At 42.8% G+C, this 19660-nt stretch overlaps 1 protein-coding gene across 1 annotated transcript; it reads right to left on the bottom strand.

Annotated features, from left to right (window-relative positions):
- Positions 1-505: 505 nt before the first annotated feature.
- DCT (dopachrome tautomerase) lies at positions 506-18951 on the bottom strand. Its single transcript, XM_064719865.1, has 8 exons — positions 18422-18951; positions 10251-10550; positions 8727-8827; positions 7503-7669; positions 5679-5858; positions 5437-5572; positions 3736-3937; positions 506-1127 (listed from the first exon to the last, which is right to left on the bottom strand). The coding sequence occupies exons 1-8, from the start codon at positions 18720-18722 to the stop codon at positions 946-948; spliced, it is 1569 nt and encodes a 522-aa protein (XP_064575935.1). The 5' UTR covers positions 18723-18951; the 3' UTR covers positions 506-945.
- Positions 18952-19660: the final 709 nt, after the last annotated feature.

The following is a 19660-nucleotide window of genomic DNA, read 5'->3' as shown; positions in this document are numbered from 1 at the left end:
AGACCTGTTCCAAGATAACACTGGAGAACCACAAAAAATGGGCTTCAAATCTCTGTCTAAATAAAGAAGTATATAGGAAATGTATAAAAGAATGTTTAGGATGTGGTCTAGCAACTGCCACATCCAAACCTGATTCCCCATCTGCACACCCGAGTAATGCAAGCTATCTTAGTCTTGTTACCTTGAGTCCTGCATCCTAGACTTTGGAAATTTGGAAGTTTATGTCTAGATTCATAGAACAGTGCATCAGAGACAAAAAAGTTAAGTCCACTATCAATTTCTGTCTAAGGTCCCTAAGACAGAGGTAAAACACAAGTGTGTATCTAGGTGTCAGGGAACTCCTGATCTTAAATTTTAGGAGTTGGAGTTTTGGGGTTTACCTTTCGCTGTCATCAACTTTATCGGAAATAACATACAGAATTTATTATGTTTCTGAAATAAACTGTAACCAGGGACTTCCTATAGTATTTTGTCAAATGAAACATTTTGAACCTTAAAACAAGACTATGTTATTCAGAATATTTATTGATAACTGTAAAATAATGTATTATTCAAATATAAATGTAGAATTATTAACTTTCAGCACATCCTAATGCTGCTAAATGAAATCAAGGACACATTGAGGTGAAAAATTATCTTGGTTATTCAAGTCAGTTTTCTCCTATTTGGATTCTCAGCTGTCTTGATCTAAATCTCTAGAGGATGATTTACAAGTGTCACACACTCCAGATAACATTTAGTAATGAGAAAAAATCCAGCCTGACTTGGGCCTTTCTCATATGTACCCAGAGACTTCATGCATTACAATTCAGAAGATAACGGGCAAAACCTGAATGAGAACAATTTAGTCAGCTGCCAGAGGAGTGTGTGATAAAGTCTCAGCTAAGACACCAGTAAGGCAATCAAGGTCGCTTCCTACAAGAGCAAGCACAGAAAGTGAGGGCACTAGGCCTCTCCCATGTACTTCTTGGGGCTGAAGCTCACATTCATCAGGGGTTCAAAACCTCTTCTGTGCCTTCGGTGCTGGAAAAGCACAAGCAGCAAAACAAGCACAGCCAGAGCTACAAGTGCTCCTCCAATTGTGGATCCAACCATGACAGCCCATGCTTGTGTTTCATCAAGGGAACCTGGAAATACGAAACAAGTGAAGTGAGGACCACACATAATTCAATTTTGCAAATTACACAGAAGACATAATAACTCCTACATACTGATAATTACAGTTACTTGTGCAGCTTAGTGACCTACTGGCCACAGGCAAAATTCAAAGCACACCACATAACTGAGACACATACCAGAGCTGGAGATGCTTCCTGCCAGAGAAGTCTACAGCTGAATTTAAACTTCAACAATTTGTACAAATTTAACTGTTGGAAATGGAAAAGATTAACACTGACAAGACAAAAAGACTGTTCTTTCATCTAATTTGGCCAAAATTATGAATGAACTAAGCAATTCTTTCTATTGTGACATTTCAAGACAGCTGCTTCCAAGCTATTTTGGTCAACAGAAAGCCCTCAAATTTTTCTGAAGACCACAAAGCAGCCTACTGTGAAACTTTTAACTGAAACCACTACTTAGTGTGCTTCTGCTGACCAGCTCCAGATCGCATCTGCTGATTTTGAACCACTTCTGAAGAACCATTATCTTCAAAGATAATATTGCTTATTGCTATAATAACATTGCTCCACTTGATTAAATGTTTGTGTTTTCATCTGTGCTTTCAGAAGCAAAAACTGCCTGCCCTCCTTTTCTGAAGAATGCTACATATACTGAAATGGCAATAATCACATTTGATGAAACAATCACCAAAGAAAAAACAAAACAAAAACAAAGAAAACCCAAAAAAAACTCTGAAGAGGACTGCACATGCTTAAAAGTTACCCAGATATATGGGTTAGAGGAGACAGATGGCTGAGGGAGATGTCACACTGACTATGAAAGAAACTAAAAGTCTTGTGCCCCAATCTGCAGTCTTCAAAAGAGTTGAGTGCAATCATTCCAAAAATTAGTAAAGTCCCAAAATGGATTGGTTACTGCTTTATCACCTTTCAAATAAGAACAAGCAATGTATAAATATGTGTTTATTTCCAATGTGGTTACTTGAAGTACAATTAACAAGTCATTCTTTTAGCTGAAAGAGAAGGATTTGGGTGTAAAAGCTGTATTGTCGGAACATAGGTCATGCAGACAGGGATAGATACACTCCTTCACAAAGAGCTAAAAATTTATTTAGGTGTGAGTCAGAAGCAACAGAGTCACAAGCTACCCATGTTCCTCTCTGGGTGCCTCATGCCAAAGGGACATCCACATTTGCAAAGCAGAAGAGGGGGACAGTAATACAAAGGGAGGAAAACTTTAACTCCATAAGAGGGGAAGTTTAAATTTTCAGGGAAAATTCTGGGGATGCCCCAGAGAAAAGCACTGCAGAAGCAGGTAGCTTGCCTCCACAAATCAGGGCTCCCCTGCATGAATGCAGCCTGAGGGCAAGGGTTTCAATCTTTTGCAGTCTATAGACCTTTTAACAGTCTCCACAGATTATAAACAGAGATGTATGGTAAGCATTTAGAAGAAATTCCTGCCCGCACAGGTTAGATAAGCACCTTATGCCCCTCAAAGTAATACTGAAATGGAGAAAGAAATTACTCTGATTTAATCTTTGGAAAAGCAGCTGAAGCATGATTTTCATGCATATCGTACTCTTCTGCCTTTTACAAATATTTTAATATCTTGTTGCAAAATTTGGATTTTCTGCATAAATACTTTGCTTTCTTGCTATTTTTTCTCTGTCTCTGCTGATTTATGTCAAGGGCAATTACAAATGAATAGACAAATACTGAGGAAGATCCCAGCTATGGACATGGAAAATCTTTAAAATTGGAGGTTTACCAAAAAAAACAAAAAACACCCAGGTACATCTCTCTAGGTAGCCAAATATTAATGTTGGGAAGTGAGCGGGTGAATAGACCTATGTGTTTTGTGAACAGTTCTGTCCTAGGGTGACGTTATGATGCTTGTATCCCCATTCATGTGTTCTGTTTGTGCTGGATATTACGTTCTGTGCCTTCAAGACTGGCTCTAAAGAGTAAGAGTTCTGTTTTGGTTTTGTTATCAGCCACTCCCCCATGGCTGTTGGGACACACAGACGGGGCAGTACATAGTGCTGCTTTTCTTGGCTTTTTGCTTTGCTCTTGCTCTTGCTTCTGCTTTACTCCTGCTTTGCTCTTGCTCTTTGCATCTGGTCATTAGTTAGTTTAGCAAAGCACTCTGACTTTTTCCCTGGACTGTTTTTTCCTTTCCCTTCTTTGGAACTACTCAAACCTGCTCCGGACTGGGACCTGGAAACACCGAGAGTTTGCACCTTGTGGCTGCAGCAGCTGCCCCAGGACTGGAGGGACTGATAACGGAGCGACCACCCCCAAGAGAGACCTTCTGAATCTGTCATCTCCTCCAGAGCGGTGAAAGAGTGGTGCGATCCAGTATTGTTCATTTTGTGTGCTGGGGGGTGCTGTGCCTGTTAAATAAACGGGTTCTTTCCACTTCTCTCCTAGGAATCCTTACCGAACCAGTTGCGGGGAGGAGCCATGTAGGTTTGCTTTGTGGAGGGGCCCCCTTTGGAGGCTTTCTCCCAAATTTGCCCTAAACTAGGACAGGTTCCTTATATTAGATATGCCTGTGCCATGGCAAATGTGAGCTGCCTCATCACTTGGTCAGGAGCAACATCCTGGGACATACCTGGCAGGTCGATGGCGTAGGTGTAGCCGAGCTGCTCCGCAGTTTGGAAGAGCTCGTCGTTGGTCACTGGAGGGAAAAACGGGACCATGTTATACAGCCGGTTGTGCCCGATGGGAGCCAGCTCCTCGGGCCAAGCGTTGTCAGGGGGCTTGAAACGCTTCATCCACTCATCAAAGATGGCATCAGTAAAGGAGTGGAGAACCTGCAAATCCAGGCATGGGCACACACATTTATTAAGCTCTTTTGGAAATCAACCACCTTTAAAACACGCAACAAACACGTGACGTGACTGGAGCTTTTGAGAGAGAGAGAAGAGGGTAATCTAGTTTAGATGGGATTTACAGAATGGGAAATCAGGAAAGCTCATGAGAAAACTAAACTGATCTTCTGCATGGGACATTTTGCCTTATACACCCTTTTTGCTGCTTGTTCACAATAAGACCTTTCACCAGACAGTTTAACACCAGTTGACATCAAATGGGCAATCATCTAGGTTAATGGTTGCCCATTTGATGGGCAATCATCACAGGTGAGGAGCCACTGAGCTTATTCAGGTGAATGTGCCTTTCAAAATTATTTTAATCCTTCTCATCTCTGAACAAGTATGGAAAGTTGCAGGAAATTTGACTCCATCATGCTCAATTTAGAGCACGTGCCACCAACTTCACAGCTCCAGGGGCCCATGGCTTTGATCAGGTGAGTTTAGAGATCTAAAACTAACTAAGACAGGAAAGTTGTTTCAGAAAACTATTACAAATGTCTGAATCTAATTTCTGATGTACTCATGTGGTTCAATTATAATCCTGGAAAGAAGTTGGAAAATATCCTATAGAAAATCTATAGAAAATAATTTTTTGTACAAAATTACAGCATAGTGAAATGAATTTCGCTGTGTAAGAAAAAATCTAATGCAGGAATTAAAGAATTATTAAGGAAACAATCCTTCACAAAAGTGAAGGACCACTATAAAAGTATGTGGACTAATTTCTCAAAAAAAAAAGTTGAGAACTTAAAATAAAGGTAAGAAAGAAATGTATCTACATAATATTTAGATATAATATATAAAGAATTTATATATGTAATGTAAACACTGTGGTTTAATCTAACAAAGAGGAGAATAAATATGCATGAATTTACCAGGGGAGAAAGATGTATAAACAGAGTTAACTACTGGCTTTTGCACAATGGTGTTTATGCTGCTCATAGCAGTGCAGCACTATTTCAATGCACCACTGAAATAATATTCTATTTCCCAAGATACCCTGACATTAGATGAACTTCCTTTTAGCTTGTAAATTTTAAAACAAAGAAACATACCCTCAATCTACTGCTTTAAAAAAAAACTATCCCTACTTTCACCTTACCTTGTTGCGGTAAAATAAGGTTTTATTGTTGTCTGATATAAGCCATTAGATTTAGATACTACCTAATGAAATTATTCAAGGCAGCATGACTTGGAATAGCAGCTCTTCTTCCTAGAATATTATTTTATATTTTACAAATTATCCTGAGATCTTTTTTCTTTTTAATTCAACATTTATGCAGGTGTGGCAGTGTTCAATAAAAGATAAAGGATTCCTCCTTTTCTATTTAAAGAACTATTTCTTAGGGAATTCACTTTTTTCATTCTGCAAATCTCTGGTGAGAGAGGTGCCTTTGAGCCTCAGCCATTGTCAATCACACTGGGAGTAAGAGACATACCACAAAGATGGGATCATTGGCGGCTGCGTGAGGGAGAGCACTGGTCCCATTCAGGAAAGAGTGAACCAAGTTATGAAGGCTCAGCATCGGCGAGTCGAGGGCTCCATCTGGTTTATCAAAGCCCTCCAGCGCATTCCTGTGGATGGGTAAAAGCACCATCAATAACCACGTTTTGCTGACAAATGTGCTCATAAAAGAACACCAATGACCCAACACAGCTCTAGAGGAGCCGAAGGACAAACCTGAAACTGAAACTGGAATTGCGGAAAAAGGGGGGTCTGTCGAACTCCTGCAGGGAAAGGCACCTCCTGACATCTTCCACGGTGGGCAGCTGCTCGCTGGAGCTGCGGGGCGGCCTCCGCCGCAGGGGCCCCTCGTCAGTGCCATTGCACAGCGTGACCAGGCGGTTGTAGTCATCCAAACTGAGCGTGGAACAGGCAGAAGCACAAGGCAGGAGAAGGTGAGCACCTGTTTGTTGGCTTTTTCTCATGCAGTACAAAGAGGTCTCAGCTATACATGAGGGAGCAGAGGTTTGGGGTGGACACCTCCTGGGGCAGCTCAGTTCACCTCCCACAGCCTGGGAGATGAATTTATAGCAGGACTGTCACCATTGCAGGCTTTCTGTGGCCCTGCATCCTCTGTGGACCATCAGTCATTTAGACCAAGATTTACCAAGTTTATTGTCCACAGAGGATGTTTTAGAAAAAGTATTAGAAAAGCTTTAGAAAAAGCAAGCACAACTCCCGTTGTGCCTTGTTCCCCACCAAGGGCTTTGGAAGAATTTTTTGTCAGGCAATGTAAAACAGAGTTTTCAGTTTTGAATTGACAAACTTTCACTCCTGATTATAAACTATTTTTTTAACTCTTAACAAAAAGGAAAAAAATGAAGGGAAACATGAGCTCAGAAAATGCAAGAAATGACAGAAAACAGATTTTTCACTTGCCATCCCTCATCCACTTTAGAAGAAAAGCAAGAGCAATGCATTGCATCCTCTTTTTTCAGGGCCTTCAAGAACAACCTGCTGATGCAGAGGTTATCCAGTAACTAATGGGGAGTAAACCCTTTATATCAGGGACAGAAATAGGGAAGAAGGAAAACAGTGTAACACTGGTGAAACAAAAAAATAGGTCTATTCAGTGTGAAATGAAACAGCATTTTCAGAAAGTTTTGAAGTAAACAAAAGCTCTTCTCAGTTTAACCTTGGTGAGAAAAAGTTTAGTCACTTCAAGTTTTCAAGGAAAAATCCAAAGCCCTATTTATCTTTGAGAAAAAAGTAGGGGAAAGACTTAAAGCCAACTGGTGCCTAAAGCTGGAATTTCAAATATCTCTTTAGGTATCCAGAAAAAGAGACTATTATGAAAAACCCTGAGCTTTCGGTACCTCTGTCTGACTAACTGCACCCTGCCCCTGAGCTGAGAGAAGAATGATGTATGGGTATTGTAACCAACAGCATTTCATGTCACAGCACCCTGATCCTGCATCTGAATCCCCTGTCAAAGCCCTGCTCTCACACAAGTCAGCACATTCCCACAGGGAGCTGGCAGCAAGCTCCTGGCTGGCTCTGTGCTGTTTTTCATGTGAAATCTCAGATATTTCAAAGTCAATCCCCAAACTGCATTAAATATATCAGGGTGAAAGCCTCATCCAAAACAAGGTAGCAGACTTTGCAGCTATCTCTAGCTTCCTGTATGCCAAAACAATTTTGTTTTTCTGCTGCTGAGATCAGCTGGGTGTACGTTATAGAGGAACTACACACAGGCATTTCTTTTTTAGAAAGATCCTTGCCAATTGGGAAACTCTTTAGACTTTGGCAGCCATAAATTGGCTAAATCAACTAAAATTCTGTACTAGAAGAGTCATCTTTAAAAAATACACTTCCACAATATGAGAAAGTTTACACAGAACTATCTACACATAAACTGATGGCAATTTCCAGTTTTAAAGATGATGATCTTGGCTCCTTTCCCATCACTCACTCAAACAGAGAGAGAGAAGCCCATGCTGTCGATGCTGGATGACAGCAAGGTTTTGTCCACATGTGAGCTTGCCCTGGGTGCCCTCCTACCTGTTACAAACCACTTGCCACCGTGAGAACCTGGAGCTCAGGTTGATCAGGCCCGGGTCGTCGGGCCGCGGTGCCCCAAAGAGCTGGTCCGTGCAGATGTCACACTCATTCCTGCCCATGGCAAAATTCCAGTAGGGCAGCGCAAAGGACTCGTTGCCCATCAGGTGCTGCAATGGACAGAAATGCATTAGGTTGGAATCAGCTCCAAAGGGAAGAGAAAGGAAGGGACTCCTTCAAGTTCTTGGGACATTTCACTGAATATTCAGCTTTTCATTCTGCATTGCAACTACCTGTGTTTCACAGTGCCGCTCCAACTCCTTCCAAAGGATTGTGGCATTAAATCAGTCTAAGCAAAGACACTGTCACTGGTCTCCCTACTGTGAGACTGCACTTCATTTGGCCATGTTAGGCTTTCTGCCAACTCAGAGACCAAGCAGAAATGAATTGAGCCTTGAGCAAGTAAGAGGCTTTGAGTGATGTAAGTGGGTAATGGGTAAAATTGTGCATGTGGTTGGCTTTCGTTCCAGAAAACTGGCCCTGGGGAGGAATCTGAACTCGTGTTAATAGGGGAGTACAGTGCATTTGATTGTGCTTGCTTGCCAGATATAATTTCACACAAGCAAGATCCTGCAGCTATTTTGATAAGCAACCATTTTCATTAGAGATCTGTAAGGCTGAAATACAGCAACACTGCCAACATAGAAGTCATGCAAATGGAAATGAGTCGTGCTTCTGCAACTGACTCTCAGGCACGTTAATATATATTTGTTTAAAAGGCATATTGCTAAATATATGTGTGTATTAAATGTATGTTATGTCATATTTAAAGGGAGTAATATTTAGAGCTGGTTTCATAGAAATGGCATCTTCAACATCAACAATATTTGCTACCAAGTTTTACATGAAGGTGTTTCTTCAATTTTATTAATAAATACTTTTACTTCACATCTTCTATCCTCTCTTGTGGAGATGAAGGGAAAAAAATCTCCAATATAACACATCACTGTTCGTGGTGGGAAACCATCCAGCCCTCAGCACTCAGAAAGCACTAATTTCACTTAAAACAAAATAAAACAAAACAAAACAAATGATCAATGAGCAAATACTCTTGGGAGTTTGGGTGAGAAACTATCCTAGGAGGTAGCTTACCCTTGGCTGGCTCAACAAAATGACAGAGCAAAAGGGAGAAGCTGTGCAAGGAAAAGGAAAGGCTGTTCAACTAACCTGCAGTTCCCTCTCCAGCCACAGCAAGTGGTACCTATGCCAAGTAACAAAGGCAGGTCCTTGGTGGGAGAAATCAATACCTTTGAAGGGGCGGCCAGGACCTACAAAGGGAAGATAAAACAAGCATTTAGGCATCAAACAAAGCTGGAGAGAAAGACAGCACTTCCTTCTAGCTTGGAGTGGAGTTAAACAAGAACCTTCAGCTCTGCATCTTTAAAAAGAGTGAACACATCAGAAGCTACATCACGTTTCACTTACTTGGGACAAGTGAAACAAACTCCTCTGTGGATATTTGCTTCAATGCTTATTAAAACTTCACATTCTCTAAAAAGCTGGATATTGTTGAGATTTCTTCTCACTTTGGTGGATTTTGATTTTAAAAAGCATTTTACTTTCTAAAACCCTATCTCCTTGCTAATATGTGCATTACCTCATTCCCTTGCTCGGCTGCAAGACTTGCACCATGTAAGACTTACACCATGTATCTATCAAGAGAACCTCAGTATTTTCCATGCCAATAGTAATCCAGAATCCTTTGCCAAATTTCTTCAAATTCTGCTTGTTATTTCTTGCATAGTGCTTTTGCTGGGTGAGAGGTGAGAGGCTTCAAACCACATATGGATTTGTTTATCACTGTAGAAACCTTCAACCCATATATGCATTTATATGCACCATTGCAGCAGCACTAGAAATTTCCCCTTTCCCTTTCCACATGACTGCCCTGTCCCCTGAAGAGCCTTTGCTCTCACTTTTGCAGAGCTGAAGGAAGGCTTCTTCCTTCAGCCCTGCAAAAGGGAGCTGTGTCAGAGGGGCAAACTGGATGATATCCACTGCAGAGCAGCAGTCACCCTCCAGCAAGGAGATAGATATGTGCTGCTCAGCTTGCACATGGGACTGCCAGGTAGAAAAGCCATACTGGTTGGTGCACCTCCTACAAGTAGGCTTTGTGAAATGGGGCTGGTATAGGTACTTCTGTCTAGAAAAGCAATGAGGCCAAGGAATCTGAATTTGGGAGCAAGCATGGGGTTAGATACCCAAACCTCTAGGCTAGGTTTTGAAAGGTTACTGTGGTTAGTCAGGCAAATCCCACCCTTGGTGTGGACTTGGTGACTTGCTGAAAGCCACAGAAAACAGTAGCACTCTGGTCCCAAATTTCTTTGCATGGCCTGTGCCTTCACCACTGCAGACCCTCTTTACTACCTTGTCCTATGGACTGGGAACATCTTTTTTAAGTCAGTCACTGCCTGACCACACTTCAATTCACTCAAGTGAAGACTCTGCATTGCCTCCTGTCAGACTGAAGATGCACCAGGAGTGCAACTGGTGTGCTCCAGCTGCCAGGGTTGTGGGGAGCAGACCATGGCAGGTCCAAAGGACTCTTCCCTTGAGTACTGATGGCCACCAGCTTCTCACCACCAAATTTCACTCCACGGCTCTGTGCCTACTACTGGAACCCCTGTTCAGCAGTGGCATTTTCACCCTTTTCTTTACCTGCAGAGCCCATTGGAAAAGAAAAGCACTCACCCAAGAGTGTGTCTCTGACTGAGTAGTAATGAAGCCAAACAAAGTAGTTATAGATACTGCAGTTGGCAATCTGTGGTTCATCTCCACTTGGACCAAGCAGACTTCTCCAGTGCTGAGTTGCAATGACATAGTCTGGGTGAATGGTTGTCTTGGCACGGTCTAAAGCATCAAAGAACTGCTCTCTCTCCTCTGCTGTCAGGGAGTGGATGTCCTTCCTGACAACTGCTGGCTTCCTCCTGTTGCATTCGGGGCCAGTCCAGCCAAACTTGCATTCACCACAGTTATACCCACCAAAGTTTCCTGGATCGAGAGGGAACAATCAGTCATGACATTATGAATCAGGGAAAACTAGCAGTGCAATGTAGAAGAATGATGAATTAGTGCTTTTCTTCCCCAGAGATGCCAGCTCCTGGAAAGGACAGCAGCTGAGCAGACTTGCAGCATTGCCAATTGACTAACCAGAATGATGACTGGCTCGATTCCCAGAGCCACTGCAGGTCCAAAAATCACAGTCAGCCAGTTGGGGAAGTGCTGGGTAATGGGCTTGACGCCCTGAGGCGCTCACAGCTCTGCAAAGCCCTCAGGCACGAGAGGACTCTGGCTGAACAGAGCTGAGCAATTGAGGTTAAGCCGGTGATGAAGTGCTTTGCTCGACTGGCTCTCAAGCACTCCTCTGCTTCCAGGATCAAACCCAAAACAGGGTCAGTTCACATGGATCCTTAAGCACAGAAAAAAATCCCTAAACAAAACAGTTCTCTTAAGAACAAAACTTATGCGAAACTAGTGCCTCTTAACAGTGTATCTGGGGCCCAGCATGAACCAAAAAAAGCACCAGGGTTGCTGCTGGTCACGCTTTAAGCATTATTAAATAGTGCTGCAATAACAGCCTGTGAAGCACTGCAGTACTGTCATTCCCTGCTGGCATCACTCCTAAGGCAAGCAATCAGGCCTGCTCTAGGATATTAGCTCAGACTCTCTGATGAGATGGGAGAGCCCAGGAAAGCAGAGCTTGCTTTAAGTGTGGCCTCTTGCATGCTGTGGCGGACAGCTGGCAGCAGCAGGAAGGCCCTACTGGATCTTGCTCCCCTGTTTCTGGGGGAGCCAGGGAACAACCAGCCATTCCTGCAGCACACACCTGCCCCCTACCCGTGTGCTGGCAGGCTGCAGCAGTGTGGGACACGGGGCAGTGCTGCCAGGGGCAAGGGGGAGCAGAGGGCAACAGGGATCTCCACACTGCTATCAAAAATCTGCACTGACTCCTCAACCTGTTCTCAGCCTCCCCTCCAACTCCCCACACACTCATTCCACAACAACCATGACAACTGTTTTCCAAAATGCCACAGAATCTCACTGCTCATCACATATACTGGTGCTGGACTAACGTGGGATGAAAAAGTGACTTATGAAATGTTCCCAGATGGGCAGATGTCCTCAGGCTGTAAACTTGAGCCTATGACCAGAACAACAATTAACATTAAAGCAAGATTTCAGGTTGTTGGGGGCTACAGGGCTTATTATTAAATTCGAGGTTACAAGGGCTGTTACCAACATGGCTCTGAATCTTATGTCTAATTTTTAGGCTAAGAGCTGCTGAAATGTAAACATCCGTGGCAGACTCCTGTGAGACCTGCCAAGAATATGTGGGAATTCTTACTGCAGAGTTTGGACCACATGTAGGTTGGTTATGATTGCTTCAGAGCCCCTGGGGTCTCTAAGTTTACATGTTGTCATGAAGCTGAGGACCAGTGCACCTTTTAAGGACCACAAGAATGAAAGATTCAATGAGGTTTTGGATCATGCACATCCCAATGGCATCCCATGAGGGCAGTTTCCAGATATATGCCTTACATTTTCTCATGAAGCAAGCAGAAGCAGCTGGGTTCAGCTGCCATATTCCAACCATGAGGGACAGCACCCAAAGCCAGGGGTCTGCACTGGCTAAAGGGAATGAAGATGTACACCAGAAAAAGCAAGTTAAATGAAATAAAGCAGATTTTGTGGATTGTATGGATATGGGGGGGTGAGCAACATGGAAGATTTATCTGATCACAGTATCCTCAGGGTCCCATCAGAACAGCACAATTACTGCTATCAACTCAGTGTACTCCACTATCTGTGCCTTGTTCATTCTTCATGATTCAGCCTAACTGTTACATAGCTAGCCCCATCATATACTCCAGCCTGAACTGACCAGATGACAAATATCAACAATATCTTGCAACATTGCCTAATTAGGCCATGTATACTGCTCAAGTTTCAGTCATGGACCACGAACTTCTGGAAAGCACCTGTTGGCCCCTCACACTCAGGTACAATTCAATCCTTAAAAGGAAGAAAAAGCAGGAATTAACCATGAAAAGATCTGCCAACAACTTCTTTTGAGACTTGCAGTTATTCCTCCAGTCATTTAAGGGACCTCCCTACTCACAATGCTGGATAAGCATCACATTGAAATACATCACTAACAGCACCAGAGGCTGTGCAGGACTAGGTTTGTGCTGTGTGGGTTGGTACCAGAACAAGGAACTCTCAGTCACTTGTTGAGGCTCTGACGGTGCCTATTCCTCTCTCAGGAAGGGCCCTTTGAATCTGCAGGTCTTGATGCCTGAAATAATTTTATTAGACAATACCTATATTTTAGGTATACTCTATGCACCTCCTCAGGCTCTGACAAGAAATTTGCAAAGGCCTGAAATCATGAGTTACCTTCATGGGAAGAAAGCTTTTGTCCAACTCTATCTGGAGCCAGGTGGACCAATGACTTGTCACCTGTTTCCCTTGGGCAGGTGCTAATTATATCCAATTGATGCTCTGCAGGATTTTCTCCCTTATACCATCTAATCTCTGAAGGAATCCAAGGGCTCCATTCTTTCCATCACTTCCTCAGTCACTTTTCAATGGGACATGAGCTTTTACTGAGTGAGGAGGACTGCAGTGGAGACTTGCAAACAGGAGACAATGTCCAGGCAAAGTGGTATTTCACACTGCAATATTTCTGCCAATTGTGTTGAACATTTTTGTCACATCCTCAGGTCTATTTGGCAATGTTCCATTGTCAGAAACACACAAAACCACAAAACTTCATTATATCAAAACTTGCTTCTTGTCATTTTCTTTCAACATGCTCCATGCATCACAGGACTGCCGCTATGCAGCAGCTGAAATGGCAAGAAAATTATGGAGGTCGTTGGGATTTCCCATACATACTGCAGTAATCAGACCCAGCCTTTTTATGACCCACCCAAACCATTTTTTCAACATTTATTTCTAAAGCTCTCCCAGGCCACTGAACTGGAAATTATGCATTACTGTTTCCAGAAAGTTCATTTACTGCCATGTGCACTTCCCACATGACAGCATTGTGAAATGCTGGTCTCTTACAATTTAACTTCCCTGTCTGCTATACTAGTGATGGTGGACTCCAATGGTGCAGGTCTACAAGAGCAGGAAAAATAGCCTCCTGATAGCAGGATATAGTGCACAGCAGATATTTTCAGTAAGGCAGTGAGACATTTTCAAGATCCTTTTGCACACAGGAACTCTAGGAACATGCAAGGATTCATGCCTTAGCATCTTTTCACCTTCAGTGATTAACACATAGGAACTCAGTGCTCAACCCTCCTGCGGCTCTGCCAGGGACAACAGATATTATTATCATCTCTTGTGGTTTCCAGAGAATATAGTCTGGGAGGTCATTCTGGTACACAGGAAGGAGATCTTATCACTGTTGGATGCTCCCAGCTTGTTCCACTGTTTCCAGGAATGTCCACTGTCAAAATATCATCTGTGTATTCTCCATTAACCCTTATGTCTGGAGATGGGATCACATGCCTAGGGAGCTGCCTTCTTCTGTACCCAATCTCAGCAACACTTAAAGTGCTCTTTCTCAGTCAAGACTGGTTCTGTAGGCACTATGACCATGCTATTTCTCCCAGTGGGTCAATCCATGGGCATGGCACTGACAAAAATACACTTCTTATGATCTGACACTCGCTATGTGCTCTCACACATCACTGTTGTATGCTAACACCAGTCATGACACACCACTGTTGCTGCATCTCAAGCCTGGGTGTTGCCTGAGCTCGTGGATTTTCTGCCTCTTAGTGGTCACAACATGTGGGTGGCCTTCAGTCACCAAGCATAACACAAATTAATAACTCCATCAACTTAGTGTAATTTTTTTCAGTAAAAATGCACCCACTCAACACTTACCATTTTCTGCCTTGTTTTAGTGCACCAAGATGACACCCAGGTAGCTGCCATGCCTCTTCCTTCTATAGAGACCAGTTTTAATGCCCATCATTTATGGGATAGGGAGAAAGGACTCCCTTTCAGACTTCTTTAGCTATTGCACTGAAACAGGAGTAACATGAGATTTGAAACACCTGCATACTGCAATTTCTCAAGGCTAGGATCAGGATTGCTACCATGTGGGACAAATGGTCAGCTCTTCTCTCCTTTCTAGCTCTTCATTTGGGCACTCTCACAGGCTGTATGATGCGGAAGATCTGTACCTACACTGGATTTAATAGGGCCATTAAGACATGGCTATAATTTAGTACTACCCCACAGGCACATTACCCTACAACAAATAAATTAAATGTATTTTATAACTGCTTCAAAAGCCCAATTTTTACCTCATGGGTTAGCCATCATATCAGCTACACAGCTTAACTGATAATTTGATTACAGCTAAAGAATAGATGTAAATCATCTGTTCCCATCTTGAATATATTGCACAGGAATTCAAAAGGATTTTTTTTTTCTCAAAAAATTTCTATTAAAAATAGAATAATGTTCAGCACATGCCCATATGTAAACCTTAGAAAGTGGAAGCAGAAAAAAAGAATTATAATTATGTTTAATTCCTCAGTGAACTCAAACTACGTCATTGTTTAATCACGGTCACAATCTGTACTAGCCACCACATGACTGACTGCAGTGGTTTTTCACAATAGTCTTCTGTACTGAGATTTTAAAATGCTATACCAGATCTGTATATCTATCTACTGCTATTCCAGCTTTACAATGTTATCGTTTAGAACTCAAAATAGCATTTAATTCACAAATCTTCTAAATAGTTTTCTTCTAAACTAAATTTAACTATCTCACTGAAACACTGCTTTGTTGTGTAAACAACTACAAGTCCCAATATTCAAGGTTGGACTCACGTATCCATCCCTTGGTCTAATTGAACACGTACGCCTTCTTGAAAACAAACGAGCACATTCCCCTTCACACGTGCTGCACACTGTCAGGATCTGTCAGGTAGTTTCAGTCTAAGAATTTATATAAATTGAATAATATGAAGGACACCCAAACCAATTGTAGAACACATTCAATGTATTCAAGATTGAAATTAGTCAAGAACTAAAAATTCTTTGCTACCTCCCAACTACATTCATGCCATAACCCCATATTTTTTTACAGAGATTATATTTTTGCTGCAAACAACACATTGAAGGGAACATGCAGCATCCTAACGACAAACCTGCAATGGCTTGTTGACCGTGGCCCACGGCACAAAAAGTGGGAAGCAAAGCCGGAGCTTTCTTTGGTTCTAATCCTGTTCTATTTGTCCTCAGTTAAAGAAAAACTCATGCATATTATCCGCTGAAGCTTAAAAATGGGGGAAAAAATCTGATCCCATTATAGCCATTCATCCACATTTGTGTTTGGGGTTTTTGTTTTTCTTTTTGGTTTGTTAAGCTGTTTGGGAGGAAGGGGGTCCATAAATATTCAGTACCCAGACCTGGATAAATTTCATGTTAAGGTATTTTTCCTCAGTGAACAGCTTCAACAAATGGAAACATTTTCTGTTTCTTTTCTCCTTAGATACTAAGATTTTCGCAAAAAGCAAAATTTATTGTGAAAACTCCAGAATCCCACCATTGGAAAATCTCAGCCCCTGTTCCTCACCATTCCTCCAGTTTCCTTACCATATAGCCATCAGCTATGTGACACGTTCAGTTGGCACTGTCTAACAAAATAATCAGCTACATGGATGTAGGATTTTCCATAGCTGATCATTCTAAACTATATAGATGGAACACAGCAGTTTAATTTGTTAAAGTGCTAGAAAGAGCCTTGGTGGGGTTGGAGTTTGCACAATCCAGGAACTATTCCAGGCAGGCAGTTTGCAGCTTGGAAAATAAGACACCGTGATAGCAGAGATGTGTGCTGTTCCATGTCCCTTTGAATGGGCATATTTAATTTCTGTTACCCCATGTTACCCAGCATTATGTTACACAGGCAGCATAGCTCTGGATGCCTAATAAATACCACATAATGCCACTTAAAGCTGGTGTGCAGACAACCAACCACTTTATTAAACTAAGTGGAAAAAAACCACAAAAACCCCCTAATAGACAAGGAGACATGATCATCAGCATTGTAAAAGCATCAGACCTAATTCAAATCCCACACAGCTGTGAACTTCTTAGCATTCCCCCAGAAATGTTTTGTGTACAGCATCAAGCAGAGTAGAGCCCAGGAAAACTTTCTGAAAATCATGCTTAAGGATACATTTCACTTGCTGTTTTATCACTGGTATATTTAGATTTTTTTAAAAACTGCAAGGAGAAAGAGGAATCCAAGGGATTTAAGGAGCCAAGGGGAGCAGCCAGCTCAGAAGAAGCAAAGCTGAAGGAAAGGACACAACATTCTGCTCACATAACTTGGAATCCAGTCCTGCAAATATCAAATACCAGTGCTTATCTCTACCTGGACAAGCAAATTAATGTCTGCCTGTGCAGAGCATGTCTGTCTCCACTGCTCTTCAATTTACTCCCAGATTTTGATGCTCTAATGAATTTAACTGAGTAAATATTGATGTATGCCAGTGTGCTCCAGTGTTCTTGTGACCCAGGATCTGTGTCTGTATGTGACACTTGACTTAAGTTTTGGAGGTATATAAGAACCTTTAAAAAAAATGCGCATCCAATTTACTTTTTTTGCAAACCATCTTGAAAAGTCCTTTCGCACAAGCATTTGAAATCCAGTCAAAGAAAGAGATAAAAATTGATGTATACTATTTAGTCTATTGTTGTTATTTTGAGGAGTTTTGGTAACACCGTGTATCCGTTTAAGTCATCTGCCGCTACCTCTCAGTTTCCAGTTGATAACTGCACTGGAAAATGTAACCTCTTCAGCTGAAATTCTCTGCAGTGCTGCCTTCTCAGATTGATCTGGGCTTTCTTGGTAGTGTGAGCTGAGCTATACATTTTAGATAAAACAGTTCAGCTCGGACTAAGAATCAGGCTGATGCAAAGCAGTTTATTCTTCTCATGTTAGAAAATTCAAACAACTTGATGTTTTCAACAAGAAATCCCAGGTTTCATTTGAAATGTGCCTAGAAAGCGCCTGGGATGTGCCTTTTGTCCTACTAGTGGTGCAATCTCCTGCCAGCTCTGCACAGAAGTCTGGGCTGAGCCTGCAGTTCCTGCTCAGTTTAACCCCCCTTCAGCCAGGGCTGTTGCTGAGAAAGGGTCCTGTCACCTTATTGTGCCCTGAGCTCGCCTTCCTGCTCACTGCCTCCTGCCAGCATTAGGGAAGTGGTTTCATTAGAACCTTATCCCTTTGGCCAGGGTGGCCTTCAAGCACATCTCCTCCCAGAGCCATTTCACCTCAAGCATTCAGTGAAAAGTAGCAGCTGGAGATGAGGAGGAAAAGGATGGTATGGCCTCTTTGGTGGTTGTACAGACACATTTTGGATCAGTGTAAGACATAAATTTAGTTAACAAACCTGGAAACACCCTAGCCTGACATGGGGAGACTTTTAGAGCACAAGGCTATGTCATGCTGCAAAGTACTTGTCCATGAGGAATAAAGCTTCACACAATGCACGCTGATCCAGGTTCAGTGCACTGTGAGCAGCAGTGATAGAGGTTTGAAAGCAGCACTGAAGGGTCCAAAACCCCGTGGAGAAAGGGGATTGCTGGCTACAGGGACAGCTCCATGGGCAGAGAGGAAAACACAAAATGTTCACATGAAAGAAAATACTTCTTTGACCCTGATGCTCTGAAGAAGTACTAACAGTATCACGAATATGGAAGAACTTTTTGGATAATAGCAATATTTGAAGCCTTATACCACCAGGAATGTCTCTGGCCTTCAGAGCAAGGTTAGCAGACCCCTCCATCCCCATCCCCTCCCCCCAGCACCCATCTCACCTGTGCAGTGACAGCTGTGGTTGAAGAACTTGAGGGGCCACCGTTCACGGTCATCCACATTTTGGAGAGTGTAGGGGCCACTCCAGGGCTGAGTGTCAGCCTGCACCCCCTCACACTGTCCCCTGCCCTGCAGGGACCCGCAGATATTGCCTGGCTCTGTCCCCAAGGGCGGGCAGCAGCGTTTCAGGCGAAGGGCTTCCACCGTCATGCAGGCACGGGGAAACTGTGCCTGTGCCTGTGGGGGACAGCAGCAGCTCAGGTAGCCCAGCCCAGCCCAGAAAAGCCACCTCAGGGCTCCCATTACTGCTGCCTGCAGGCTGTGCCTCCCTGCTGGACCTGACTGCAAAGAGCAGGAAGATGTGGGACAACTGTGGGACAACCTGGCCTCACCACAGCTCCATGCCCCAGCCAACCAGGATAATAACCCTTGATGCTGAGGATGCTGGTGCTGGGTGTTTGTTTAATCCCAGCCTCTAATTGCCTCAAATGCAGCTCAAAAACGGGTGCTTTGACTCTGTGGTGCCTGCCCAGCAGCCACAGCTTTGAGCAGGGTTTATATAGAGGTTGGGAGAAGCCCTCATTAGAGGGATTAGCACGGCACAAATCCTCGTGTTTTGCACATGACATCAAGGGCAGAAAAAATGCCAGTGTGAAAGCAAGGTTCTGGCAGCTTGTCAGGAGAGTGAATGCCTCAGATTTTTTTCTCCAAGTCTTTTAGGAGCTTTGAGAAATTGATGGTCTTGTTTTAGCTGAGGTGGCTGGGGAAACACATTTATTCTTTTAATCAAAACCCCGTAAACAGATGATAAATAAAAGAGGAAACCTCTTCTATTTTAGTTCATTCATTGCAAGATGATACTTTCTATTAAAGCACTAGCAGTGGAAAACTAACTGGAAGCGCAGAGGCTAGAGATGCACCACTAACAAAAATTAACAAATGTGGTAATTTGTGGTAAATTTGGGGTGGAGATTCCACCTGCCAACTGCTGAACTTCGGCGCTTGCACTAAAAACATCTGAGTGGCAAGTGGGGAAGGGTTTGCTTCCTAATAGCCTTTTTGCATGCAAAATTAATTATTTAATTGTTTTAAAGAATGAATGGTCCTTATTTGCTCTCTAATCCTTTCCCCATCATTAAACCAGAGGTTGTTGTAGAGGTGGTCTGGCTGTTAGACTTTCAGCACTGTCACAGCCGAACATTTATTACCCACCTGGAAGGAGCCAGTCTCTGAGACCAGAC

Source organism: Zonotrichia leucophrys, chromosome 1 (assembly GCF_028769735.1).
Source record: "Zonotrichia leucophrys gambelii isolate GWCS_2022_RI chromosome 1, RI_Zleu_2.0, whole genome shotgun sequence".
NCBI lineage: Eukaryota > Metazoa > Chordata > Aves > Passeriformes > Passerellidae > Zonotrichia > Zonotrichia leucophrys.
Note: the sequence above shows the minus strand (reverse complement) of the source record. Positions and strands in the feature narration are given on the sequence as shown.

Bases quoted from the DNA above. Each gene is read 5' to 3' on its own strand.
- DCT (XM_064719865.1), bottom strand. From the start codon at position 18,722: ATGGGAGCCCTGAGGTGGCTTTTCTGGGCTGGGCTGGGCTACCTGAGC. The intron at 10,551-18,421 runs GTGAGATGGGTG...CTCTCGATCCAG, and splicing joins CCACAGCTGTCACTGCACAG to GAAACTTTGGTGGGTATAAC. The intron at 1,128-3,735 runs GTATGTCCCAGG...TCGTATTTCCAG, and splicing joins CTACGCCATCGACCTGCCAG to GTTCCCTTGATGAAACACAA.